Source organism: Arachis stenosperma, chromosome 10, assembly GCF_014773155.1.
Source record: "Arachis stenosperma cultivar V10309 chromosome 10, arast.V10309.gnm1.PFL2, whole genome shotgun sequence".
In the NCBI taxonomy this organism is placed as follows: Eukaryota; Viridiplantae; Streptophyta; class Magnoliopsida; order Fabales; family Fabaceae; genus Arachis; species Arachis stenosperma.
The window spans coordinates 2659365-2687331 of record NC_080386.1 but is presented as its reverse complement, the minus strand read 5'-3'; the positions used below and the strand labels follow the sequence as shown (position 1 = coordinate 2687331).

The window sequence follows — 27967 nt, the reverse complement described above, 5'->3', positions numbered from 1 at the left end:
TCTCAAGGCCTGTTACCTCGGCAGACATTCTCACTACAACAAATAAATAAACAAGTTAGTCGTTTAATCGGCGTAACCAACCAAAGCGATGATAATACAAGAAACACAAGACAAAGCTACTCACAAATATAATTTCGGACGACCTCCCGGTTACCCATAAGGAGGTGGGGGTTCATGTGGTTTTTCCAAAAAATGGCCAACAACACGTCGGCAATCTTTTTATCCACGACGGACATCCCCTTGTAGGTCACCTTAATAAAGATGTTAGACCCCGCCCCGATACTCCAATACGTCGGGATGAGGCTTTCCTCCTCTAACGACAACCAGAAGGGATGACGGCCTTTGACTGGACGCACCTTAAAGTACTTATCCTTAAACCCGTGATAAGAGTCCTCGAACAAGTCAAAGATCCTCCGACCTTGGACAGATCGGAAGGACATGAACCCTTTCCTCACCTTCCCCTCCTTGGAAGGATTCGTGAGGTTGAAAAAATAAAGGAAAACGTCGACGGACACCAGCAGCTCCAAATATTCACACACCATCTCGAAACAGCGGATGGAAGCCCAACTGTTTGGATGCAGCTGTGACGGCGCCATGGAGATCCGATTAAGGAGCGCCATTTAAAAAGCAGAAAAGGGAATGCGAACCCCGACTTGGGTGAATATGGCTTTGTAAAACCAAACCCAATCGGCAACCCGGGGGGAGTGCAAATTGAGTTCGTACAGCTGTTCGCTAGGGGCAGGAACAAAGACGTCGTAGTTGGCCTCCTCGTCAGTACCACCGCACAGGTACTCGGCTTGACGAAACTCGGTAAGCTCCTCCTCGCCCATCTGGTTTGGGGAGTCCCTCAAGTCGGAAGCCACCCAAGCATATGGGTCGTAATCTGCGGCGGAGGTGGAAGCTCGTGAGACGACGTGAGGCATACCTACAGTGGGTACCACTTGGTTAGTCTATGAAGTCGGGAATCCGGAAAGAGCCCAGAAACCATATTTAGCCTATTTAACAAACTAAGATCAAGCATGGCTGAAGCAGAATCCAAGTAAAAATCTAAAAAGCTAATGTTCTGGAATGGTGACCCCCCTAACGCACCTACCTAACACTAAGGTTATCTAACATGCAAACCAAGCAAGCGACATGCATACGGAAGGATTGATAATGAAGATAAAATAACCATAAAGTAGGAAAAGAAGAGAAGAATGCTTACCTGATTGACTATGATAGCTGAAGGCAGAAATGGATGGATGCTCAGAAACGCAAAGATCACAAGGGGGAATTCAATAAGGAAGAAGGAGAATACATAACGCGCCACCAACAACGTTCGTGTCCATTGCTGGCGCGTTGGGGCACTGTTACGGCCCGGTCCAAACCTCATGTGAGCCCGCCCGACCCATAGGCCACCCGACCCGAACGGTCGAGGCGCTCAACCGCCGACCCGGACACGCGTCCCTGCCAGCTCTGCCAGAACTGTATGGGGAAATTTTGGGAAGGTGGGTTTGCTCTTGTGGGACCCACCTCTGACACGATATATAGGGGGAGAGTCCTACCCCTCCCCGAGGTACGTCACACATCACTTTATTCCCCTTTTTTTGCCTGCACACTCAGCTGATTTGGACGTCGGAGTGTCTTTGCAGGTGACACCCCCTCTCCGCACCAAGTACTCGGAAAGTCGGCTGCTCCAGCTCCATCTCCACAATCCCGAACCAAATAGGAACCCCACCTTAGCATCCGAGGAATCTCCCTGAACGTCCAGTAACCGAACTACCGAACAAATATATATATTATTTAATTTATTTTTAATATATATTTTATATTAGTAACTAATTTAATAGTTAATGTTTAGTGTACATCTACTGTAATTGAAAAAAAAATTATTTCACAATTATTATATATAAAGCCTTGGTTCTTCTAATAATTAAGTTCCGTCCCCTGCATATATAATCATATATCCTAATTAAACACATTAGTCACATTAATTAGAGATTTATTTTAATTATGTATTATATATTAGTATAAGAGAATTTGAAGTTTTGAACAAAAATTCAACATTTCAACCATATTTTACTACTCTAGATAGCATCCCTCACAAAAAGACGAGGATGGGTGGATAAGGAAATAAAATTTGGCGTGTATATATATACACTTAAATCTTTATATTCCATGGTGCATGCATTGTTTCCATGATAAACAGTAGGGGTTAAATAATTAAATTAAAGGGTTATCATTTTGTTAGTTATGCACGCAAGACATGCATGTGCATGTATATAATATTTCAAATTCAATTGTCTATCAATTAATCATAAAATCGTTTTGTTGATGATGAATGCGGGTTTAAGATTAGTTAAGATTGTGGATGCTGTTGAATAGAATTTAAAAATACTTAATATTAATCGGTCCAAATTTTGTACATCTAACAAATCAGACGGTTTAATTTCTGCTTCTCTAATTAAACGGTTTCACGTTTAAAAATAACACTCCAACAGTCCACATTTCAAAAAAACACCGTTAACATTTCAATATTAAAAACAAAAAATGTGTAGGTGAGTCTCTATTTTTTTCCAGAGAAATAAAAGTAATATCCGATAATATTTATTCACGTGATTCACAATCTTCATATGATTCAAGCTTTACATACAAATTATTTTGTGTACCACACAAACCTCAAACTTGTATATATGTACACGAAACTTCTTTCAATTTGGAAGTTTGTACAATTCTGTTACAATAAATAGGTTTCATTATTCTATTACATATTATTTTGTGTATACATATACATACATACATATAAAGGAATAGTAACAAATACACACTTTAGGGTTTGTTAGAGTTGAAATTGAGAATTGAAATGACGATGGTTAAGGAAATTTTGGGACAGAGTGTAGTGGCTGAAGCATTTTGTTTTGAAGTTTCTAGAAGATGTTACACTCATCAAAATAATGAGAAACACAAAATTTCAATGTTTCCGAGTTTCTCTTGCTCATCAATTCTGTTGCCCATTGTGAAGAAGAGAACCACAGTTGATGATTTGAATAGTAGTAGTAATAATAAGAGTCTCCATGATGGTGGTGGTGTAACATTGACGATAAGTGGAAGTGTAACTATAAAGAATAGTAAGGAGTTCATGGCAATGATGCTTCATTACTTTGATAGTTTCAGCCATAATACAACTGGGGATAGAGGAATCGTCATGCAGCTAGTTAGCACTCAAATTGATCCCAGTAAGCATGCACTTTTTTTTTACATAATTCTAGAATATATTATTTTTTTTATAATTATTTATGTTTATATTTTTATCTCTATTTTTGTTTTTCAACACCATCCAATTAAAGATTAATAAAATAATAAAATATTTACATATTTTTTTCAAATTTTTAAAAAATAATCCTGTTAGATAACCAACAGTAATGCTAGATAGATAAAAAAAATCAAAATTTATCTTATTTAACATTTATTAACTAGAAACAGTTAAAATTGGCCTTATTTAGCATTAATTGTCGTAATAATTAATGAATGCTAAATAAACAATTAATGAATGCTAAATAAGACCAATTATAATTATTTTTAGTTATTTTTTTTGTTACCAAATATTTCTGAATAACCAACTAAGATATCAACCAACTACAATAACTATTAGTTAAATTGAAAAAAATCTAACAAATACAAAAAAATATATAATTTACTTCAAAAAAGAATTATGCTATGTGTAAACTAAAATCAGCGTTTTCTTCTAAAATAAAAAGCCTCCTTTTACAGCGTTTTCTTCCACCATGCATGCACTTCCTTCCGCCATATGTGTTGTAAAATACTTACATATATATTCTCTCCAAATTAAAAAAAATCTTTAAAATGAATAAAATTAAAGTAAATGACCTTTTTGATATCTAACTGTCTATGGACTTTCTACTCCTTAAGAAATCTAAAATTTCAAATCGGTCCCTATCTATTTGATATATATATGTATAGTTTGTATACACGTTCTAGTCCCTATCTATTTTGAATAAATGTCCTTTCCGGTCCCTAACCAGGGATTGAAACGTACATATATCAAAGTAGATAGAGACCCATTTGAAATTTTAGATTTCTTAGTGGATAAAAAGTCCATTGGACAAATAATTAAAAATCGAAAAAGACATTTACTCCAAATTATAAATTGACAAAAAAAATTAATTATTATTAAATTTATAATTTCTGTCAAATTTCAATTTTATTATTAGTTTTTTTATCATTTTATTAACTTTTTCATCTAAAACCATTTTCTCATAAAAACATGAAGCTAAACCAATATGAATGATTATTATTTGTGTTGACCTGAGTTGTGTGATTTGCCCTAATTGAATTGAAGCAACAATGGAGGGAAAGCTGAGCAAGAGAGCCGTACTGGATTGGACAAGAGAATTATTATTTAATGGAGGTGGGGATAGTGATGAGAGGTCCACTCACAAAGTTGACTTTGAGATTCACTCTAATTTTGGATTTCCGGGAGCCATTACAGTCACAAACAAATATAACAAAGAGATCTTCTTGGAAACCATCTCCATTGATGGAGGCTTTGTGGAATTTTCTTGTAATTCTTGGGTTCAACCTGAAAAGGTTCACCCAGACAAGAGAATTTTCTTCACCAACAAGGTAGCCATTTGATTATATATTAGGTGAAAATTCAGGTAAAGTCGACTTTACGTGAAGTTGATACTTGAGAGGCATTAGATGATATCAGGTATCAATTTCACGTGAAGTCGACTGCACCTGAGTTTTCACCTATATATTATTATATTTTAGTTTGATTATTATATCCACCACAAATAAATTAAAAAATTAAAATTGTGCATTGTTTATTATTAGGCATGCTTACCATGTGACACAGCAGAGGGTGTGAAGGAACTACGAAAAGAAGAGCTGAGACAAAAGAGGGGAGATGGAAATGGAATGAGGAAGTTGATGAGTGATAGGGTTTATGACTATGATGTCTACAATGACTTGGGAAATCCAGACAAGGGCATTCAACATGTTAGGCCAATTTTGGGAACCAAACAGAACCCTAATCCTAGGCGATGTCGAACTGGCCGTCCACCTGTCATAACCGGTGAGTTTCATATTCATCTTAATTGCTCTTTAATCGCACAATGTTTTCATGTGAAAATGATAGTCGAAAACTATTAAATAATTTAATATGTTTGACTAAATTATTAAAATATGATATATATCAATATTTTAGTTATTATTTTCACACGAAAACTTTTATATAAGTAATTTATCACTGTTAAAATACTTAATATGTGCATTATTATTAAGGAGATCACTTTGATAAAGACACTAAAAATATCTTTTTTTCAAGATATTTACATGTGTAATAATATTATTGGACATTTTTATTAAACTGGTTAATAAATTATTTTTTTAATAAACCATAACAAAATCGGTTTTTCATAGCAACAATAATAAATCCAATTGTCCGAATTATAATTATTAGACTCGATTTGATCCGACCAATTTACACAATCTAAACAAATTATGTTTAAATTTTTTGATAAAAAGACAAATATATTCCTGACTTTTGTTTAAAAAAAAAACAAAACAAAACAAAACAAAAAAAACCCATAATCCAGTGGATTATATAAATTGATTGGTTTGACCGGATCTGATAACAATTAGATTTATTGTTATTGTTATAAAAAAATCGATTTTATTCTAGTTTGTTAAGAAATTAAAAAATAACCGGTTTATTAATATGCGATACACAATTGTCTTTACAAAAAGACGTTTTAGGCGTCATTATGGGAGTATCCTCCTACTGTTAATTAATATGATTAAACACATTTTACATAATTTGTAGCCATATATATGCATGTGACAGACGAGAAATATGAGTCGTGTGTGAATGCATTCATGGAAACATACGTGCCAAGAGATGAAGTGTTTGAAGGAGTTAGAAAGGAGGCACTTGATGTGGAGAGAGTGAAAGGTATAACAAGAAATTTGATTCCCTTCATAAGAACTCATATAACTAAGTGTGGAGTCTTTAAGGAGCTATCAGAGATTAAGAACATTTACAAAAGAAGGCATCAAGTGGATGCAATGATGAATCATACTAATGAGGAGAATGGAACACTTTCTATTGATGTTAACAAGTTATTCCAAGATTCCTTCGAAGAGTACTTCAAATTTAGCACTCCACACATTATAAGTGGTATGTCAGCTAATAATAATAACTTCAATGACTCAACGTGTTAAATGACAATTAAGCAGTTTCAAATTGAATATCATAATGAAGGAAATTTGTTTAAAATTTTATAGGGAATGGTTGCTGCATAAGAGATGAAGAACTTGGGCGTCAGGCCTTGGCTGGCGTCAACCCTTTAAGCATAAAAAGGCTTCAGGTATATTTAATTTTACTATTTGAATCAATTTTGAGAAGAAAATAATAATTCTCCATAAAATTATGTTACGTATATAAATGATAATGAAAAAAATATGGATTATGTTAAGTGTACATTAAAATCAGCTATCAAAATCAGCCACCAGCATAAAATACATGTTGAAATATAAATACACATTGAAAATAAATTAAACCACACGTGTATTTATACATAAATACATTAGTGACTGATTTTAGTGTACAAATAGCATTTTTCAAAAAATATATATATATGAAGTTACAGCTGGCAAGTGGCAAGTAGGAGATCCAGATAAATAGGTAGTTTTAGTTAGTTAGGCATGTTATAGTTAGTTATTTAACTGATCTTTTTTTTCACATTATATTATATATATTCTAAAACTTTATTCTGATTATTTGACACGTTTGTTCTAAAATTTTGTAGACTTTTCCACCGGTGAGTGATTTGGACCCCTCCATGTATGGTCCACAAGAGTCCGCTCTAAAAGAAGAGCACATAATTAGCCACTTGGACGGCATGTCCGTACAACAGGTATATATACATAGTTTACATACACATATACATGGCTTTCTATGAATCCTTGTACAATTTATAACACACAAAATTATTTCATTTTTGAATAGGCTATAGAGGAAAAGAAGCTATTCATTTTGGATTACCATGATGCTTATATGCCATTTCTAAAAGGGATCAATGCTCAAGAGGACCGAAAAGCTTATGCAACTCGTACCATATTGTACTTGACTAGAATGGGAACTTTGAAACCTATTGCCATAGAGTTGAGTCTTCCTGAGGGGGAGCACCAACAACAACAATCCAAACAGGTTCTAACACCTCCATTGGATGCCACTTCTTATTGGTTGTGGCAACTTGCCAAAGCACATGTTTGCTCCAATGATGCTGGAGTTCACCAACTTGTTCATCACTGGTATGCAACTCAATTCAATCCTTACCTTTTTTATACTCTCCATCTTGTAATATTCATCAATCATCATGTGGTCATGTAATATTGAAAGAAACCTAAGTTGAAGTCAAAAGAAAAATTATTAATGAATTTCTTATGAGAATAGGCAATTCTTTTTTCTGTTTTGTTTAACAGGTTGAGGACCCACGCGTGCATGGAGCCATTCATCATAGCAGCACATCGCCAGATGAGTGTCACGCACCCTATCTTCAAGCTCCTAAAGCCTCATATGAAATGCACACTGCAGATAAATGCATTGGCTCGCGAGGCTCTTATCAATGGTGGAGGCATCATTGAATCTGACTTCTCTTCCGGCAGATACAGCACTGAGATCGTATCGGCCGCCTACAAAGATTGGTGGCGTTTTGACATGGAAGCCCTCCCAGCTGACCTTATTAGAAGGTACGTGTACATTAACGATTCTTATTTAGGAACCTTTAAACATAATCTCATGATCATTGTCCTGAACATTATGCAGGGGACTAGCAGAACCAGACAGAACACAACCTCATGGGATAAAACTTACAATTGAAGATTACCCTTATGCAAATGATGGGCTTCTTATTTGGTTTGCTTTGGAGAGGATGGTTAGAACTTATGTGAACTACTACTACCATAATGGCCTAATGGTACGGTCGGACACTGAACTCCAAGGGTGGTACAATGAGGTCATCAACGTAGGCCATGGTGATCATGCACATGCTACTTGGTGGCCAACACTTGCCACTCCCAGAGATCTTATCTCAGTCCTCACCACACTCATTTGGATTGCTTCAGTTCAGCATTCAGCAGTGAATTTTGGGCAGTACCCTCTTGGCGGGTACGTCCCGATGCGCCCGCCGCTGGTGAAGAAGCTGCTACCCAAGGAAGGAGATCCAGAGTACAAGGAGTTCTTGGAGGATCCCGAAGGTTTCTTGTGTTCTTCCCTGCCGGATATGTTTCAAACCACCAAGTTTCTTGCAGTGCTTAACATACTCTCTCAGCATCCGGAGGATGAAGAATACATAGGGCAGAGAAGGGACTTGTCAGATTGGATTGGTGACCCTAAAATCATAGAGGCATTCTATGATTTCTCCATAGAGCTAAAGAGAATAGAGAAGGAGATTGAGAAGAGGAATAAAGACCACAATCTTAGAAACAGATGTGGTGCTGGGATTCCACCATATGAATTGCTTATAGCTAGCTCTGGTCCTGGAGTAACTTGTAGAGGGGTGCCTAATAGCATAAGTACATAGATATCACACAATTGTGGCGTAGGATTTACCCATTGTTATGAAACTAGGTAGTGTATATTGGATAGAAATAGTGCCAAGATACAAAAATTATGTAATTATGTAGCAGAGGAATTTCGATGAACAAAACTGAAAACCACTCGAGCAATTAATTTATTTTTCCACTAACTCTTAAAAGGGTGCCTAATGATGTTAGTATATGGCATTGTGTTAAACATAGATCTTGAGGGAACCATGCTTTTCACAGAATATAGAATGTAAAGCCTTTCAACGGAGCAAAGTTAGCTTTTGTATCTTCAATAGCTATCTGCCTACATATCTTAATTTCCAGAATGAAGAAATGCCATCTACAACAATATGTAATCATACCTAGTCAGAGCCGTCCAAGAAGATCCAATGCTAATGTACTCAATTGCTTCTAACTGGTATTAGAAACTGACGAATGTCTGCGGAAGTGAATATCAGCTACATGAATGAAACCCTCTGCTTTAGAACAAACAGTAGCTCAAAGGGAGAACATAATCTTATGATTACCAGAACAAGGAGCATCAGAAGCACTAGAAGTATGGAAATATAACACATCATCTTAGATATACACTTACACACAGTTACTCCACATTTGTGCACTATTCAACAGTAACTGCCCTATGATAGTTACTCAGTTTCAGATCAACTCCAGTCTCGCTGGGAAATGGTCACAGCAAATTTATACCTTCTTTGCACCACCTTAGATAAATAAACATCTACCCTCAACAGAACCAAAAAAACAATCCCAAATATGTCACAGGGATAGTTTACATATTAACACACAAAAGGTAACGTGACTTGTTTTTCTTTTTCATCAAGGACTCTTATACATCAACATCACATTGGAGATCACTAGCTAATCCTAACTTAAAAAATGTCTTGAATGCAATGCGGATGACGAAAAATGTGAGGATAAGTAAGAAACAAAAATGATATCCATTGTAAGTAAATACGAGCTAAAGATTCATCCATCTGGTGACCTTTAAGGATCCGATTTTACAGTTTGTATGATTTAAACAGAATTTAATAATACACAAATGGCTTGATCAGGACAACCCATCAAATTGCTCTTTCGAAGCAAAGGCATGAGAACATCAGTAAAATTCAGACAGTTTCTCACCAATAATTTTTTCCATTAAACAAATCTTCAAAACATAGCAACAAGTACGACCATCAATTTGATTAAAGAATCAGGTAAACTTCTACAATTAAGAAACAAAACCAGCACAAATCAACAGCAATCAGAATAAAAACGAGAAAAAGGAAAATTGATGAAAGTTTCAATGAGCTGCACTGCAGAAGACTGAGAAATAACATCAGGTATCATTTCTGATTTGAATTTTTCCTTTTTTTTCCCCACCGTAACAAAACACACAGGAATGCAATTCACAACTTATAATCTATGTCTAAATTACTCAATTCGATCGAAAGAAGAAACAGAAGGGGAAAAAATGTAAGATCCGATTTTTTACAGAGTAATTCATTCAAATCGAAGGGGAGGAAAAACCAAAAAAGGTGGATGTTAAATCAAATTAATCAATCATACTTCTCCCTCCAAGAGTAAACGAGGAAGAAAACCCAAGAAAGGGCCAAGACAATGTCACCGACGGTTTGCCGGAGCCAATCCCAGGCGAGATCCTCCACCTTGCGCTCGAAGTAGATCCTCCATATGGCCATGAACACGTGCAGGATCATGCAACCTTTGGCGAAGAAAGACTGAAAGTCACGGTCTTTGACGAAGGAAACCATGAAGAGGAGGAACCCTATGGCTACGAGAAGCAATCCAGAGAAGGAATCGGAGGTCTTGATGAGGAGCTGATCGTGCGGCGTAGAGCCGAGGAGCTTCGTCGCGGTCTGCACGCCGTGCCCGAAGGTGTATATTTCCTTCATGTAGAACATCATCAGTGCACCGCAGGTTATGGCGATCAGCGAATGAAGGATGCAGATCACGAAGAACGCCGACGACGATCCCATCGGTTCGAAGGTGGAGCAGCGGCGATTGCGGTTTATCAGGTGGTGGTTGATTTGGATTTTGACATGGCTGGTTCTGCAAAACCCTAACCCTCTCAGCTCACGTTTTGGGGAAGAAGATGATTGCAGGTCGAATGATGTTTATAAAAGTTTGTTTATTTTATTTTATTTTATTTAAATTGATGAGTTTAACGCAAAAGATTCGAAGGGTAGTGTGACGTAAGCGAGAGATTCTAGGATAAGGATCTGGTGGGGCCTACCTAACGTAACACTGATGACTAGATTGTCCTACAGGGTGCCACGTGGCAGAGCTCTTGTAGTGCCGACAGAGGAGATTCTGATCTGATCTACTGACTCGGTGGAAATTGGAGTTTGTGCCCTTTTGTTTTCAAATATTACGGCAAATTCTCTACACTGCAGCGGTTTAAATGCCATTAATTTCGGGATAATCTACATTGGGCAAAATTTTCCATTTACAGAAGTCTATCCTCAAGTTATAAATGCAACGATGGTAATGTAATTTTTACAAATTCGCCAAATGATTTTTTTTAATTAATTATTAATTATTATTAATAAAAACTTTAAGAACATAATGTATTTTTATTTAAAAAAAATCAATTTTAGTTAAACCCTTAAAGAAACGTGATATATATGACAACATAAACTCACATGTTAATGTTAGTAATAAGATAAAACAACGGAAACAGAACCGTACAACGAAATGTATAGGATCCTTGGTAAATTTTCGTAACCTTTTATTTAATAGAAAGAAAGACGATGAATTTATCTGTAATGGGGTATTTGAGAGTGCAAGTATACTTTCTCCTATGGGTAATGGAACAACAAAATGGGTTACCACATTTGAGGGATTTGGGGGGTAGGTGGTAAGTGGTAACCCACCTGATAAGATAATTATTCAACTTTTTTCTTTTTACTCTATATACAACAAAAATTATCAATAACAATGGAACAGTTGCACAAAGTGAAAGTAAGAACGCTCATCTTGCATATTTTTCCCTTCCAGCTCTGCCAACGAATGATTTTGATCTTTGTAGGTGTGTATGCCAAAAAGAAAAAGGAAAAAAAAATGGTATAACCAATCACCCAAAAAACAATGGCTATTGAGTTCCTGCAATGTATCTATTTCCATACACAACTCTGGGACGGCGCCTTCTTACACGCCTTACAGGGCCTCGCCAAGGGCCTTTCCAGGGTCCTCGCCAAGGACCTCCCCTAACTGTTGGAATCACAACCCTTCGAGGATGAGTTTCAAGCACCGGCAATGGAGGTGGCAGAGATGGTGTAAGTGGTGGGGGAGGACTCACTGCAGCAGAGTCTGGTGGAGACTGGCGCTCTAGTAGTAGATCCATGTGGTATTTCTGTAATCACAAAAGGAAGATAATTTGAATCACAGTAAGGTTGAGTGTTAAATAATGTTGCAAGGGAACTTTGAATAACAATAATAGTTATAACTTATAACAGAGGCCTTAGCGTTATGAAAACAAGGTAAAATAATTGCCTGAACTACAAAGTTGCGCCTTTCACAATCCAGGAACATGGCAAAATGAAAATCAACCCTGGACAGGAGTTTGTCTCTGACAATTGCAAAACTAATCTGGTCCCTTGAAGTAAATCGGTCAACTTCATTGTGCCAAAGACAGGTAAAGAGGTTGCTAATAGGAACGAGCTCTCGTACAATTACACATCCTTCAGGAACATCTGCAATTCAACCATCAAGGTTTGGAGAAGATGTAAGTCCAACCTGAATCCTAATCCCACAATGGAAGAGCTAGTTTAGCCTACCGCTTATTATACGAGGAAGTTTTGCTTCTGTGTATGGAGTCAGTCCCTCTTTCTTGTAAAAGTCTATCTGAAAGTCAATAGAGGCATTATCATACTTTCCAGCAGCTTTGTTTGCCTCGGCCTCAACAAATACATCAAAGCGTTTATAATGTCTAGATATTGCAAAAGTTGCATTCCTCCTCCACAAAAACCTGTAAAAGGATGAGAGATAAGAGTAACTTAGGTGCTGAAGCATGTATTGTAGCAAGACAAACAATAACAAAGCTAGTTCGCCGTGAGTATACACTACACATATAAATACACTCTCAACTAAAATGTATAGTCCTGAAGGCAAATGAACTAGAAGGCCTTGGAAGGTGAATTCTCTCCATCTCCAGCATCAACAGAAACCAGAACCACAATGGCATTCGTTTAAGTTTCACATTTATCCACGTTTTCCGTTGCCAAGCTCCCAAAAGTGACAATATTTCAGTTTGTAACCTACTTATAAAATACAGGAACAACAACCAAGTCTTTCTCCACTAGTTGGGAACAGCTCATGGATTAAACAATGCCTATGCCTGATGCAAACCATGCCTATGGACAACTAACTCAGAAAGATACAATAGGAGGGACTTCAATCAGTTCTGGCAACCATCATAAGGCCAGAAAGTGTATGTCAAGACCAGTCATTTGTTTTCATCCTTAAAACTTATATCCATAATCAAGAACTTATCCATAATAAATGTGGAGGCATTTTTTGTGATCTAGAATGATTTAAGCTTCTAGTCATTCATTGTGGTAAAGAAATAACTATTATACTTTCAAAAATTTCAATGCCATGACAAAAAGAACCCAGAAGAGATATTAGGAGCAACAACTGCAATAATGACACTGAATGAGAAGTACACAAATAAAACATTCTTGGTAAAACCAAGAGACATCAGTTATAGTGATCTGACATTGTGGTAAAAACATTCACTCTGAAATAAAAAAGAGATCCTGAAGTATACCTTTCAAGTATTTGATATGGATCAACAACAAGCTCAAGCTTCCCATCAAGCCATATAGAGTACCGGGCATTTGGAGTCATCCTATGAATCAGAAGCTTTGGAATCTGTGGGAATGGTAGTTAAAGTTACAAGTAAATAAGAATACTACTTATGCACAATAAAATATAAGGGTCTGGATTTGATTTTTGGTCATCTTAATCTTAATTCATATCAAAAGCCTATAAATATATTCTGAATGAAAAAAAAAACATCATAATGCTCAGACAACGAGATCAAGCTAATAGCTTTGTGTTTCTCCTCCATTTATGTATGTTAAGGGATGGTCAATATTGCATTTAAGTCCATCAACATCTATTATATAACGACAGCCAACAATTTTAGCTTTCTATACCAATGACCATATCGTAAAGAAAAGCATAATGATTTAAAGCTTAAGCAACAAATATGATTAGTAATCCCTGTGTAAGATTCTATATTATAGTCGCACTGGTGCTTGTGAACTTATAATACTGACCTTTCCTGTGCGTCTTGCATCTGTGTAAGGAATATTACGAGCAACAATAATTCTCCATAATCCAATCCTTTTGTTGATCCCCAGTAGGCCAGATGCCCTCCAAGCTTTTTCTGTTTCTTCATCTATAAACATAAGGAAGCATACTGTCTTCTTTGAATAGTTACTAACGTTTGATGGCTCATTTATCGCATCAAAATTTCCTGAAAAACATATTCAATGGATCAGCAAAACATCAGCCTAAACAACCAAGTAAAGTTAGAACAACATGATACACACCAAATATGGCTGATGCAACAACTACACCACGGCACTGCTCCATATGATATAGGTCGTCTTCATCCATGTCAAATCCTGTGTTGCGGCCAGGTTTAGGTCCTTTTACAAATCTGAATGATCACAACATCATTGAAGATGCAAGAATCGACAGATGTGAGTAAAAGGGTTGGATGTATATCCTTTATAACCGGCAGAGAAAACTTTATGCCCACAAAAAAACTCTTCAGTGCTTAATAGCTAACAAAAGGTAAATATCCAACAAAAATGAAAACTTACCCACAGTGCACACTCATTGACTCTCGTATATCAAAAGAATCACTTCTCTGCTTCAAAGTGGGGTATCCACCAAAGTCTGAACCACCAAACTCCCCATCTCTGCTTAGATTTTCCTCCCAGATATATGTTAGATTCTGAATTATTGGAGAAGGTGAGGGAAACTTCGGCATAAGTGCAATGGCTTCTTCAACGGGAAGGTAACATACAGGGCATGCTGAAACATAAACGGATATTTTCACCAATTAATTGATATCTCACAGGCAATTGACTCCATTGCAAATTACTAAGTATATAATAACCTAACATAAGAGATGAAGGAACCAAATAGTTCAAGTAGGACTTACGCCGCGGCCCACTACGCTTCGGATCTGCTGGTGGTGGAGGAAGAGTGAAACTATTACATGGATGGCCAGGAGGAAGAGTGTAACCCAGAAAATGGCTAGGGGGAGGAGGGGGTAACACCAAATTCGTGGCGAAGCCCATGATATTCGCCGTAGAGATCGTAGATGGTGAATCACTTATAGAAATACTTCCCTTAACACTGATTTCACTTGCCCTATTCCCTTCTGGCGAATCACCTGAAAGAAGCAAGCCATACCACAAAGATAATGCCTCGTTCAAAAGCTAAACAAAAAACAAAAAAATCATTATCCGCATGTAAATGAAAAAACAAGTTTTCTTCCTTGAATATAGCAATTGGAATCCATCCCTAACAATAATGGTTAATCAGATTCTAGAACCTGTGTTAGTGTTATGAAACCAAGATACCTACCACCTTGATCAATGGTTAATCAGATGAGATGAATCCTAAAAAAAACAATCAACTTATGAAAATAAAAATCAAACAAGCTAATTAAACTATGTATGTTCCTCTAACGTCATTACAATCCACTGAAGAATATGCAGAATTGAAATTCGAAACAATAACAAAAGAGGTGAGGGAATTAAGGAAGGTCACCTTTTCCAACGTAGAGAACCCAGACGAAAACGGCGGCGGAGATGAGAGAGAGGATGAGCATTCCAACCTTCCTCCTGCCGGCGAGCTTGCAGATCCAAAGGAAGAGTCTCTCTTTTTCTTTGAGCATCTTGGAAGGCTTACGCGCTGATTGAATAGCTGAAACAACAACTCCGTTCTGTTGCAGTTGCAGCTGCTTCTCCAAAGAACCATAACTCGCAGAACGAAACTCCAATGAACCGTTACTCATTTTCTCATCCTTCACCTCTTCAACATCATCAACAACAACAACACTTCATCAACTTGCCCCAACTTCTCGGAGCAGCACTCAATGCAGTTTATTACCAATGCCGCACTCACTTTTTCAACTCAGCTAAGAAAATTAGTTTTCGTCAATTTTGAATCAGAGAGAAAAAATTCAATCGAGCTGAGTTTTTGAGTTCACAATTACGTGCCACCGAAACTAGCTCCCAGTGAAAACAAAATTCCCCGGTTTTTTCCTTTTATTTTCAATCAGCGAATGAATCTAGGGTTTTCCTTTTAGAAAATCTGATTGACTCTGCAGGAATTTTAACGAGAAAATTCTTTTGGAAATCTGAGAGACTTTGAAGAAACCAAAGGATCTTCTTCGAGTTCAAGTACTAGTATTATTATTATTATATATTTTTTTAAAAGAAAAAAAGAGGAAAAAAGAAATCAGAAAAGTGATGATCTGAGAGAAGAAATTTTCACGGGATATTTATAGGAGGGAATTTAGGGGGTGAGAATTGTTTTGTTTTATTTTATTTTGTTGGATAAAAAAAAAGAAAATAGAAAAGTTTTGATAGGTTAATGTGCGCATATGCCCAAAGTTTGCAGGTTCAGACACTGATATGCCATGTCATATTCATACCCAAAGTCATTGTTTCTCTTTCAGTATTTATTATTATAAAATTGTGGAACTTACTCTCTTTAATTAACCACAAATCACCTTGGATTCTTGGAACAATACTATATTACTATACTACTACTAAATGCTTGATCCCTCATTCCCAAAACAACTTTTTTTTTTAAATTAAATTTTAAATTTAAAAATAAAAAATACATATTTTAGAAAGAACAGAATAATAAATATTGAAAAATAAATATTTTTTTAAATTAAGAATGAAATTCGAACCCGTAATCTCTAAGTGAGTATGGAGAGATTATATCATTTGAGGTATAGCTCTTTGGCAATTGAAAAACAAATATTACCATTCTCTTATTAGATTTTGGTATACATGTATTTTCTATTGAAAATATTATCATCAATTTAGAAGTAATAATATATAGGTAAAGGTTATGGTGCTTACAAGGTGCCTATTTATTAAAAAAGGTTAAAAGTTATTATTTAATTTAAAAGATTTAAGAATAAATAATTTTTAAAAAATTAAAACTCACTACAAAAAATAAGTTAGACAAAATTTAGACAAAAATTTATAAACACCATAAAATTGGCCTAATATATATTCTTGAATTATTAGTCATTAGTAATTACAAATAATTTTTAACAGTGTAGAATTGAAGAGTAATTAGTAATTCGGTAAATATTTTAGGAATTAGTTAATATGTATCTTTAGAAAGCTTATTAAAAAACTAAAAGTAATTTTTTTTGTGTTTTTATACATCTCATCATTTAAAAAGTAGATTAAAAATATAAAAAATAATGATTTTCAATAATAAAATTCTTATATATATTTTTAGTACATATTTTAACTAAACCTAATTGGATTTTAAAACCTAGACCTGGGTGATGACTGATGATTTAACTTACTAAACAAATCACAGTTTGTGAATACCAAAATTAAAAAAAAAATTAGAGTTTGTTATAATGGACTTAACGATTTACCGCATAACATTTTGTCTAAACGTTGATTATTGTTTTCTACTTTTAAACATGGCATTACACAACACTTAATTAAGAGGAATGTTATTGTTGAGACTTGAGAGACCAAGTTGAAGGCTATGTAAAGCAACTTTTAAAATAGTTTAAACCTAAAACCAAGTCTTAAGAAGAAGAATAACAAAAATGTGCCACTTGGCTTGAATTATTAACTCATTCTTTTTTCCTATCAAATTTTAAAAGTTTTTATATTTAGAGACAGATTCAATTATTTTTAAAAATTACAATACTATCTAAATTCGCAGGTATTCATTCTGTCTCTAATTATTCGGTACAAATAATTATCTGCATCAGGATAGATTTTTAGCGAGATAGAGTTTTGGGCGAACAAAACGAGATTGAATTTAGATAATATTCGTCCTACACATCTTGATATATATATAAAATAATTAATAAAATAATTAATAATATTATAATATTATTAAATTTTATTTTAATTTATATTATGTATACGATGATAATTATATAAAATTTGAATTTTAATAATTATAGAGATAGAGCAAATATCCACAACAGTGGATTAGGGTTTAATTTTTATTATTTATGAATAAAAATAAAATAAATTCTATACAAATTATTATTAGATAAGACGAAGCAGGATAGAACAAAAATTTGAGCTAACCTATTCTATTGTTACCCCTAATTATTTCATGATTGCTCTTTTGGATTGTGTTACTAAAGCACCAAGAATGAGATAGGAATGTTTCACATTTTGCTTTTAATGGAGAGAAATGGAAAATTATATTTGGTTTGGTTTTTAAGATTTTTAGCATGTAAAATTATTTAGATCGGCTGTAATTTATAAACTTTGTTTTCCACATATATGCCAAAAATATAAACAAAATAAAAAGAAAATAGTTCGATCTTTTAAAGCCAGTTATCCCTTTTCCAATTTAAGTATACCTATTTATTTATAGGAACCAGGATAATAATATTCTTTTTCCTTTTTAAGAATTGGTTCGATACCTTTCCTTTTCCTTCAAAACATCAAAAATTAACAGGCTATACAATATACATAATGAGAAAAATACAACAAAATTCTGACACAAATTACAATATCACACCTCAATTTCTTCTCTTATTTTATGTATGTAGACAAAAAAAAAATATTATATGACAAATGCGAGTATAATTAATTTTGATCCCCGATTATATTGTTGCAATTCTTTTTTAAAAATATTTTATAAGATGAAATGCTTAATTTAAGACACACTACACCCACTCAAAAATGATGTAATGTTTACAAAAACTATTGAGAAAATGAATTATTTAGGGGAGAGCACGGGTAGCGGGTATTCGGGGAAATTAATTTTTTCTAGTTTTTTTAACATTTGAAGAAATGAAGTGTGATTTTTTACTATTAATTTTATAAGTGGGACAAAAAATAAATATGAGAGATCACAATTGATATCATCCAATTTTTTTTACTGGAGAGGATCCACTCCCGGTATCCGGTTACCTATCTGAACCTGAACCGAACCAATTAAATTGGTTCTGGAACCAACAGGTAATCGGATTCAACCCAAATCAAACCGATAGTTTTTGTTAGTGATTGGTTCGGATATCGATTCTGGAGGTGCGGAATCCGAACCAACCCACGAACCTGATCATATATTAATTAAATAAAAAAATAAAATATATATATATGACTTTTCTATTAGACAATGATTATTCACTATTAATATGTTTGAATTTAGTTTTTGATGTATTTAGTGTTTAACATGTTTGGATTATTTCTATTGATGTTACATGTTTATTGTACTTGTTGAATTTTTAAGATAAAAATTTGATTTTTTTTTATGAACTTCAAAGTCATCGGATACTCAATTACCCGAACCGAATCAATCTATTTTTAATAAATTTGGTTTGATTCGCATACATGTACAAAAAAACATAAATCCGACTGAACCAATTATATTTTAATCAGTTCGATTTTAATTTTACTATAAATTCGAACCAAATCGACCTGTGTTCACTCTTAAAATTATTTAATTTCTCCTTAAATTAAATTTGAGTGAAGGATAATTTTTCAATGGATAATACTAAGGAGGAAAAAAAAGTTGAATAAAAAAAGTAACTATTTTTTATTAAATTTTTTTATTATCAAATATTTTAAATTTTTAACCTTTTCAGAGCATAGGACTTTCATAATAATGAGTGTCCAACTTTAAAACTTTTAATTTCACTACCAACAATAAATTGAAGAATAGGATGTCAATTGTAGGAAGAGACCCCCCGCAATTAAACCCTGGATTGTGATATGAATTTGTCATATATTTATGATCATTAATTACATATGTTCCTGAACCATGCATCTCTAAGGAAGTTACCTTCCATAACTCGTCTGAATGTGTGGCATGTGAATAAGTTGAAAACCATGCCATTCTCATAATTATTATGACACCAAACCATCTTTAATTTCGTTTTGAATAATAGGTCAATTTCTCTAAGATCTCGTATTATTCATCTCTCTACATTTTAAATTTATGAAAATGGGAAAAGAAAAAAGTTAATACCCGTGAATGTGATTGTTTATTCGCTATTTTATTTAGGAAAAGTATAGGTAGATAATGAAAATACTAAATAATGTGAACAATAGATTATTCGATGTTCAATTTATTAGGTGTGCAGATGGTTATTCTAATATTAAGATTTAGGTGGGTAATTTGGAGGTGTAGTGTATTTTTATTTTGTTGGGCAAATTTTAAAACTCATTGTTCATAAAAATTATTGTCTACCTAACAAAGTCTTCTTATTTATGTTATAATCTAAATTTAATTAAGAAAAAGTCTAAGGATCAGTAACTTTATTAAATTATAGTAGTATGTAATCTCACACTATTGAATAAAATCTCACACCATTAAAAAATCATTAATAACTACTTGATAACTACAAATAAAAAGAGTTACTACCTCTAACACTCCTCTTTAATTAATGAGTAAAAAAAATTGCCTACTATATATAGAGGTTATCTCCAAAATTAACTTACTTGTCTCTACTATAAATACCTCTACACTTTAGGTATTATGCAATCCATTTTTAATTATATTCTACAAAAAATTTTATTGACTTAGAGATTGAAATTTTGTGTAAAAAACTGTATCACTGAAAAAAATATAAATGAATGAGCAATTTTCAAGTGGTCTGAATCTAATTTAAAGGTCCATTTTTTATATTTTGTTTTAGGTAACATCTCGAAATAATATCTAACGTATGAAATTAATCAATAAGATAAAATTTTATGGTTAATAGGTTTTTATATAAAAATTTAGATGAATTCAGCATAAAAGAATGATATATTTTAGTTTTAAACAAGTGTAAAACAAATTGTAACAGAACTATAAAAAGAATTATATATAAAATAATTTAGATGAATTCAGCATAGAAAATAAACTATATAAAAAACATCATGGGGATAACTAATGTACAGTTTTAAACTTGGACTTGATTACAAAATTATTTTAAGGGTATTGCTAACCAAATATTTAGGGAAGGGAAATTAAAGGTTTTATACTCTCTTAATTTATTTGTTTATTTAATGCATGCATGCATGGATGGTTATTCTTATTTTAATTCAGGCTCATGAAACTTTGACTAGATGATGAAATTCAATTATTTCCAAGTAAACAATGATAAGAAAAATCAGTACACATTTTTTTCATACATAAAAAAGAAACAAAAAGGACAAAAATAAACTTTCAAAAAAGAATATTTTTAAAATATTTAAATATCAATATAATTATTATTTAATTAATAAAAATTTTAATTCTTAGTCATTAGTTCAAAATTTTATTTGCCATGATTCATAAGGAACCGAATCATGGATCATTGAGAAGCAAAATATACTTTAGTGACCAAAAATTCCATTATTCCATCTGATTATAAATAATTAATCATTTGAACAAACTCTGAAAATTAATATATTTATTTGAAGACAAATCATTTTTTTTTTGTTTTTTTTTATCGGATGGATTAGCTGCAATTAAATTGTGAGATTGTGTATAAATTCATTAATTATTTTATGTATTTTAATTTGCCTGAATATAGAGTTATTTAATTTAATATAAAAATTAGAAGTAATCCATTATTTAATTTGGTATCAGAACTTAGAAGTAAAAAGAAATATATGTATGAGAAAACCTTCCTCCCCCAAAAAGTGTTATCCTTCTATTTCTATTTATGGAGTAGTACCAATGTATATGATATTATATTATTATGAGATTAATTTCTCTCTTTAATCTTTATGACACCACCGACTATATCTTTTGAAGCAATTAAGCAACTTCATTTCTGAACGCATTTGCATCATACAGCTCATCATGTTCCGGTATCAGTATAATGTATCACCATACCCAACTCGATGATTTATTGATGCAGCAATTTTAAAGTGTGCCTAATTAATAGGAGCCACTAAGTTAAGTTTATTATAGACCAAACTTAATTAAGGAACTTATATCAATGATTAATCATTAATGTCTCCCTAATATAACACTCCTCACGTGCTTGTTCATTGCTTCATTTTTTGTTTTTGGGAGGGACGGTGGGGATTTTGTTGTTTTGGTCAATAGGGCTTGAAATTTATTAGCCATTTGCCCAGTGGGTAAAATTTTTGGGCTTTAGCTATGTTTTGGGCTTTTTGGTAGACCCAAGATAAAAATTAAAATATCAAAAGAAAAAGTTTAGGCCCAACAAGAGAAGAGAAAAAAGAACAACATAAAAGGATTTTTTTCCGCTGACCAAAAAAAGAAAAGGATTTTTTTTCAAGTCCAAAAAAAAAACGGATTTTTTCCAGTCCGAAAAATGAAAGGATTTTTTTTAATATAAAAAAGGATAATTTTTTAGTTATATTTGTTTTATTTCATTAAATTAAATTTACTTTTGAAGAGCCAAAATATTGTTTCTTTCTTTTGAAGATTATTTGTCAAAACTTTTTCAAGATATGAACATCAACAAAGCCTTGACAATCAGTTCTGATTAAATGCTGTCTTTTAAGTCTGAAATAAAAAAAAGAAACTAAAATAAAAGATCATCTTTTGTATTAAGATACTTCATATTTATATGTAATTTCGATATTTAATTAAAAAAACTAAATGATTTAACATATTTAATTGAACTATAATTATTTTTAGAGTCTGGTTAAAATTAGGATTTATCAGATTTTTTTTTATATATATTTAGAACCTTGGGATGAAAAAAATTAAGACTTAAGACCATCCCTTATAAGATTAGGATTTAATTTGACAGCTCTAATTGCAACTTGTAAATCATATTCATAAACTGAGGTGGGAAAAGCATCAACTATATTTTATTATTGACAATTCATTCATGAATCATGATCTGGGCAAAAGAAATCAACCATCGACAAAAAATTTCTATTACGGCGCAGACATATGGAAAAAAGTCAGACATTTATAGTAAATTGGGAAAACAATGTGGCGGTTTATTTATTATTCCTTTTGTTTTAAATTATTTGTGTTTTTTATGTATATACAATATTTGAGACAATAATTAATTTTTCTAAATTACTTTTAGTAATATTTTTAATAGTTATTCTAATTTTTTTTTACATTTAATAGTAGAGTATTGGATAATTATATTTATTTTTTAAATGATAAATTATATAATTAATATAAAAAATAATTATTTTTATATTATATAATTAAATATACCTATAAAATTATTTTATATTGTTAATGCATCAAAAATTTAAAAAATCCACAAAACGTGTCGTAATCCTTCCGTACAAGGAGGAGTCATGGAGTTTGGAGAGTGAAAGTTTGCATTGAATATGGATGCCGTGTTTTCTTTGTCTCCGTTTTCTTCTAGTCAAAACCTTCAACCTTGTGCAGTTCCCATTATAATTCTAGGCCCATTCTTCAATAGGGTATAGCAAAGAAAAAATTATTTAATTTAAAGATTTTAGATTTTATTTATGTTTTAGCTAAGTGCATTTGTTAAGAATACAATAATATAATTTTTTATTTATAAATAATTAATATTCTTGTATTTTTAACAAGCATTTTGTTAACAAAATCTTTTATTTGGTATACGATTTATTTTTAAATTTGTTAATAAGAAGTCAATACTCTCTTACTATTTTTATAGGTGAAAAATAGTTAATACCTGGTGTTAATATTTTTGTTAATTGTTAAAATTTATTTTAAAAAGTGTACCAGTGAATGTAGAATAGTAGAAGTAGTCATTTAATTTTTAAAGTCAATAAAATTCTTCTTTATTTTCATGAGTAAATGTTTATGGCGACTGTTAATAGATTATAGTTTAAATGATATAATTTTTTTATACTCAATTAAGAGATTGAGAGTTTGAATTTTTTATCTATGATAAAAAAAAAACATTTATGTAAACTTGATATTAGTTATCTCATTAAGATTAAATTATATTAAATTATTAATTATTTGTAAATTTAACTATTTAACCATTATAATGGTTAGAAACAAGATATTAAATTAAAAAAATAATTTGTGTGTTATTGAGTGTAATTAAGTTGTCTAAAAAGATACAACATAAAAAAGTATTTATAAGTACTAACAGAATCGTAATAATAAGACGTAATCTCTTATAATAAATATTAAGATATACTAAATAATACTAATTGATCATAATTATATTCTAACATTCCCTTCAAACTCAAGTGCAACAAAATAAGGAGAAATTTTTTTTTGTGCATAAATTGATAAAACGGGTGCAGACGAAACTGAGGGAAGGAAGCGCAAACGGAACTGCAGCTTATCTGAAGAAAGCACAGACAGAACTGCTGCTTGTCTGAAGTAAGTGCAGACGAAACTGTCGCTTGTGAAGAAAGCGCAGACAAAACTGCCGCTTATCTGAAAGAAGTACAAACAGAACTGTTGCTATCTGAAGGAAGTGCAGACGGAACTAATATAAGAAAATACAGATAAAACGCAGACAAAACTAACACGAAAAAAACACAAATAAAACTGCCACGAGAGAATAAAAAAAATAAAAAAATTACGATAACTTCACGAAAAAAAACCATTAAAGAGTAAATAAATAAAAAAATAAAAAATAAAGACGAGTGAGTTAAGCCATTGACGTAAACTTAGCTAAGCTACCTGCCCCGATGTACCCCGCTCATAAATTCTTAGCTGTCACCTCACGGTTATGTTTATTAAAATAGCGTTACCGCCATTGGGAACATTATTTAATTTTAGTTTATATTATCTATCGTTGAATCTTTTTTAATTTTAAGAAATCAACGGTTTATTAATAGTTTAATGAAAATCAAACGAAAAAGAAACATTATAATATGCGTGTTATTTTTTTTTGTGACTATAATATGCGTGTTATTTGATATGAATGAAAAATATTAAAAGAAAATAAATTATAATAATAATTATTATTATTGTAAAAGTCAACGAGGTTAAATTCCACTGGTGAACTAAAATTTGGTTCTAGTATGGGATACTCATTCACACAAATCTTGTTTAGCATTTAATTCTCCTTTGTCAATTGTCAACTCACAAAACGTCATTATACAAAGGTTAATTAATGAATTTTTTTTCCTTAATAAATTATAAAAATATTTATTTTTACTAAATTTAGTTTCCAGTTTCATTTTATCGAAATGTATATTTTTTTGTATTTAGTTAATAATTTTTATAGAATTCACTATAAAGTGCGAGGAACTTGTCCAAATACAAAAAAAAAAAACGTATATTTCAATAAATAAAACTCAAAAATAAATTTTAAAAAAATAAATATTTTTCATAATTCCCAACACTATTTCATTATTTGACTGAGGAAACTTCAAATACTATCCAATCCAAAAGGCTTCTTTCTATTCTTACACATGATTTTCTTCAATTTTCTTCTCTTGTTCTGAACCAAGATGATGAAGCACATGAACTCACAGCTTCTTCCACCATTTCTTGTATCAGTTATTGTTCTTTTGAGCTCAATATCTGCCACTGATTTTGTCTTCAATGGCTTCAACTCCTCTGATGTGTTGTTGTATGGGAATGCAACCATTGACTCAAGAATCCTAACCCTCACACATCACCAAACTTTCTCAGTTGGTCGTGCACTTTACCATAAGAAGATCCAAACCAAGAAGTCAAATTCTTCTTCCTATGTCTACCCTTTTTCCACTTCCTTTATATTCTCCATGGCACCTTTTAAGGACACTCTTCCTGGCCATGGATTTGTCTTCATCTTCACACCACTCACTGGCATATTCCATGGTACAAGCACTGCTTCTCAGAATCTGGGGCTCTTCAACTTCACCAACAATGGAAATTCAAGCAACCATGTGTTTGGTGTTGAGTTTGATGTGTTCAAGAACCAGGAGTTTGATGACATAAGCGCCAACCATGTTGGGGTTGACATAAACTCTCTCACCTCTGTTGCATCTCATGATGCAGGGTATTGGCCAGATGAAGATCATGATTCTTTCAAGGAATTGAAGCTCAACAATGGTGAGAACTACCAAGTTTGGATTGAATATGAGGATTCTTTGCTCAATGTTACCATGGCAAAGGTTGGTATGAAAAGGCCTATGAAACCTTTGTTGAATGTTTCTCTTAACTTGTCTCAAGTTTTTGTAGATGAGATGTTTGTTGGATTTACCAGTTCCACAGGGCAATTAGTTGAGAGTCACAAGATTCTTGCTTGGAGTTTTAGCAACACTAATTTTTCATTAAGTGAAGAACTAATTACTACTGGTTTACCCTCTTTTGTTCTTCCAAAGGATTCAATTTTCAAGTCAAAGGGGTTTGTTGCAGGGTTCACAGTAGGTATCTTCTTTGTTGTTTGTGTCTTTGTTTTGCTTGCAATGTTTTTGATTCGGAGAAAGAGAAGGCTTGAAAGGAAGAGAATGGAAATGGAAGATTGGGAGTTAGAGTATTGGCCACACAGAATGACATATGAAGAAATTGAGGCAGCAACAAAGGGATTCTGTGAGGAAAATGTGATTGGAGTTGGTGGCAATGGTAAGGTCTACAAGGGTGTTCTAAGAGGCGGCGCAGAGGTGGCCGTGAAGCGAATATCACAAGAGAACGACGGCGTGAGAGAGTTCCTAGCAGAAATTTCAAGCCTTGGAAGATTGAAGCAGAGAAACTTGGTTGCTTTGAGAGGATGGTGCAAGAAAGACATGGGAAATTTCTTGTTAGTTTATGAATACATGGATAATGGGAGTTTGGATAAGAGAGTGTTTTGTGATGAGAGCATGATGCTGAACTGTGAAGAGAGAATAAGAATCATCAAAGATGTGGCCTTTGCTGTGTTGTATTTGCATGAAGGTTGGGAAGAGCAAGTTCTGCATAGGGACATAAAAGCCAGCAATGTGTTACTTGATAAAGATATGAATGGAAAGCTTGGAGACTTTGGATTAGCAAGAATGCATAGCCATGGCCAAGTTGCTAGCACAACAAAGTTGGTTGGGACAGTTGGTTACATGGCTCCAGAAGTGATCAAGACCGGACAAGCCTCGACTCGCACGGATGTGTACATGTTTGGAATCTTGATTTTAGAGGTCATGTGTGGAAGGAGGCCTATGGAAGAAGGTAAGGCACCTCTTGTGGAGTTTGTGTGGGGACTAATGGTTAAAGGGGAACTAATCCATGCACTTGATGAGAGGTTAAGAGCTAAAGGAGACTTCAATCTGCAACAAGTTGAGAAGGTTCTTCAGTTGGGATTGTTGTGTGCATACCCTGAACCAAAATCAAGACCAAACATGAGACAAGTTGTGAGTATTTTAGAAGGGAAGAACAATGAGGGAGGAGAAGAATCAGAGAATGAGAATGTGGATACTTGTTTGCTTCTAAAGTTGAAATCTGGGGATATTTTTTCTGAGTATTCTAATTATTTTAGCTATTCAACACACCCAACATTTGAAGATATTCGCCGGTCTAATACTTCTTCAATGTCTCTTACTTGGTCTAAATCTGTAGTTGAGGGTAGATGAATCTTTTCACATCAATGCAATTATGGAGATGATGTGTTTAGGTGATGAATTTTTTGATCCATTTTATTACATTATATGATTGATGTAAATAATGTATCAGAGCATAAATGAATTGATGAACATATGATTGTGATCTAGTAATTCTTTTTAAACTCCTTGATTATATTATTGAGGACACTTTAGAAATCCGGCTGTCAATTTTTTTCATATTACATGATGATGAGGAATGTTTAGCCTTTCTTTGGTTAACGTAAAGAAGCAAAATAAGCACAATTTTTTATTTATTTATTTTTATGCTGTCTTAAGATTGCTGTTAGGTGAAAATTTTTGCTTAGTCTGCACCTATAATTTCTGTCTTTCCATCCATAGCGCATTAGTGCAGCATACTTTTAAGTTTTGTGTTGGATGACCAAATTCTACCACCCCCAATGGTGAATGCTCCTGTACCAGAAAACTGTTTCTGATTTCATTCTAAATAAACTTTTGTTTACATTGGTTATTTATTTATATTGGAGCAATATAAGATTAAGTGATTGACACTACCCACTATTACAATTATTAATTGTTAGTTATTCTTGTGTGTTAGATCTAATCTAAGAGCTTGTGTTTGGGAACCATGTGCTTTATGCCTTTTCATGTTCTTTTCATCCTTCCTCTGCCTCAGGTTTTGGGTATCCTAGGCTGGTCAAAACCATCTACTATTC

The 27967-nt window shown here is 33.1% G+C and overlaps 4 protein-coding genes across 5 annotated transcripts; 2 read left to right on the top strand and 2 right to left on the bottom strand.

Annotated features, from left to right (window-relative positions):
• The first annotated feature begins 2719 nt into the window (after nucleotides 1-2719).
• LOC130955473 (lipoxygenase 3, chloroplastic-like) lies at nucleotides 2720-8753 on the top strand. Of its 2 annotated transcripts, none has more exons than XM_057882324.1 (9): nucleotides 2720-3215; nucleotides 4340-4623; nucleotides 4837-5077; nucleotides 5849-6181; nucleotides 6289-6371; nucleotides 6813-6920; nucleotides 7013-7317; nucleotides 7489-7755; nucleotides 7832-8753. In XM_057882324.1, exons 1-9 carry the CDS (start codon nucleotides 2843-2845, stop codon nucleotides 8586-8588), a joined length of 2751 nt encoding a protein of 916 aa, XP_057738307.1. In that variant the 5' UTR covers nucleotides 2720-2842; the 3' UTR covers nucleotides 8589-8753. The 2 variants fall into 2 exon arrangements, with proteins under 2 accessions (XP_057738307.1, XP_057738306.1); XM_057882323.1 differs by having other exon boundaries at nucleotides 5828-6181.
• A 1103-nt stretch (nucleotides 8754-9856) lies between these two features.
• LOC130955474 (uncharacterized) lies at nucleotides 9857-10729 on the bottom strand. The gene has a single exon (XM_057882325.1). It carries the CDS (start codon nucleotides 10584-10586, stop codon nucleotides 10149-10151), a length of 438 nt encoding a protein of 145 aa, XP_057738308.1. The 5' UTR covers nucleotides 10587-10729; the 3' UTR covers nucleotides 9857-10148.
• A 588-nt stretch (nucleotides 10730-11317) lies between these two features.
• Nucleotides 11318-16098, bottom strand: LOC130954427 (probable hexosyltransferase MUCI70). The gene is made up of 9 exons (XM_057881164.1): nucleotides 15403-16098; nucleotides 14789-15022; nucleotides 14445-14658; nucleotides 14169-14278; nucleotides 13893-14092; nucleotides 13379-13482; nucleotides 12387-12577; nucleotides 12103-12302; nucleotides 11318-11962 (listed from the first exon to the last, which is right to left on the bottom strand). Exons 1-9 carry the CDS (start codon nucleotides 15647-15649, stop codon nucleotides 11702-11704), a joined length of 1761 nt encoding a protein of 586 aa, XP_057737147.1. The 5' UTR covers nucleotides 15650-16098; the 3' UTR covers nucleotides 11318-11701.
• Nucleotides 16099-25138: 9040 nt separating this feature from the next.
• On the top strand, nucleotides 25139-27411 carry LOC130954721 (L-type lectin-domain containing receptor kinase VII.1-like). Its single transcript, XM_057881480.1, has one exon. The coding sequence runs from the start codon at nucleotides 25191-25193 to the stop codon at nucleotides 27261-27263; it is 2073 nt and encodes a 690-aa protein (XP_057737463.1). The 5' UTR covers nucleotides 25139-25190; the 3' UTR covers nucleotides 27264-27411.
• Nucleotides 27412-27967: the final 556 nt, after the last annotated feature.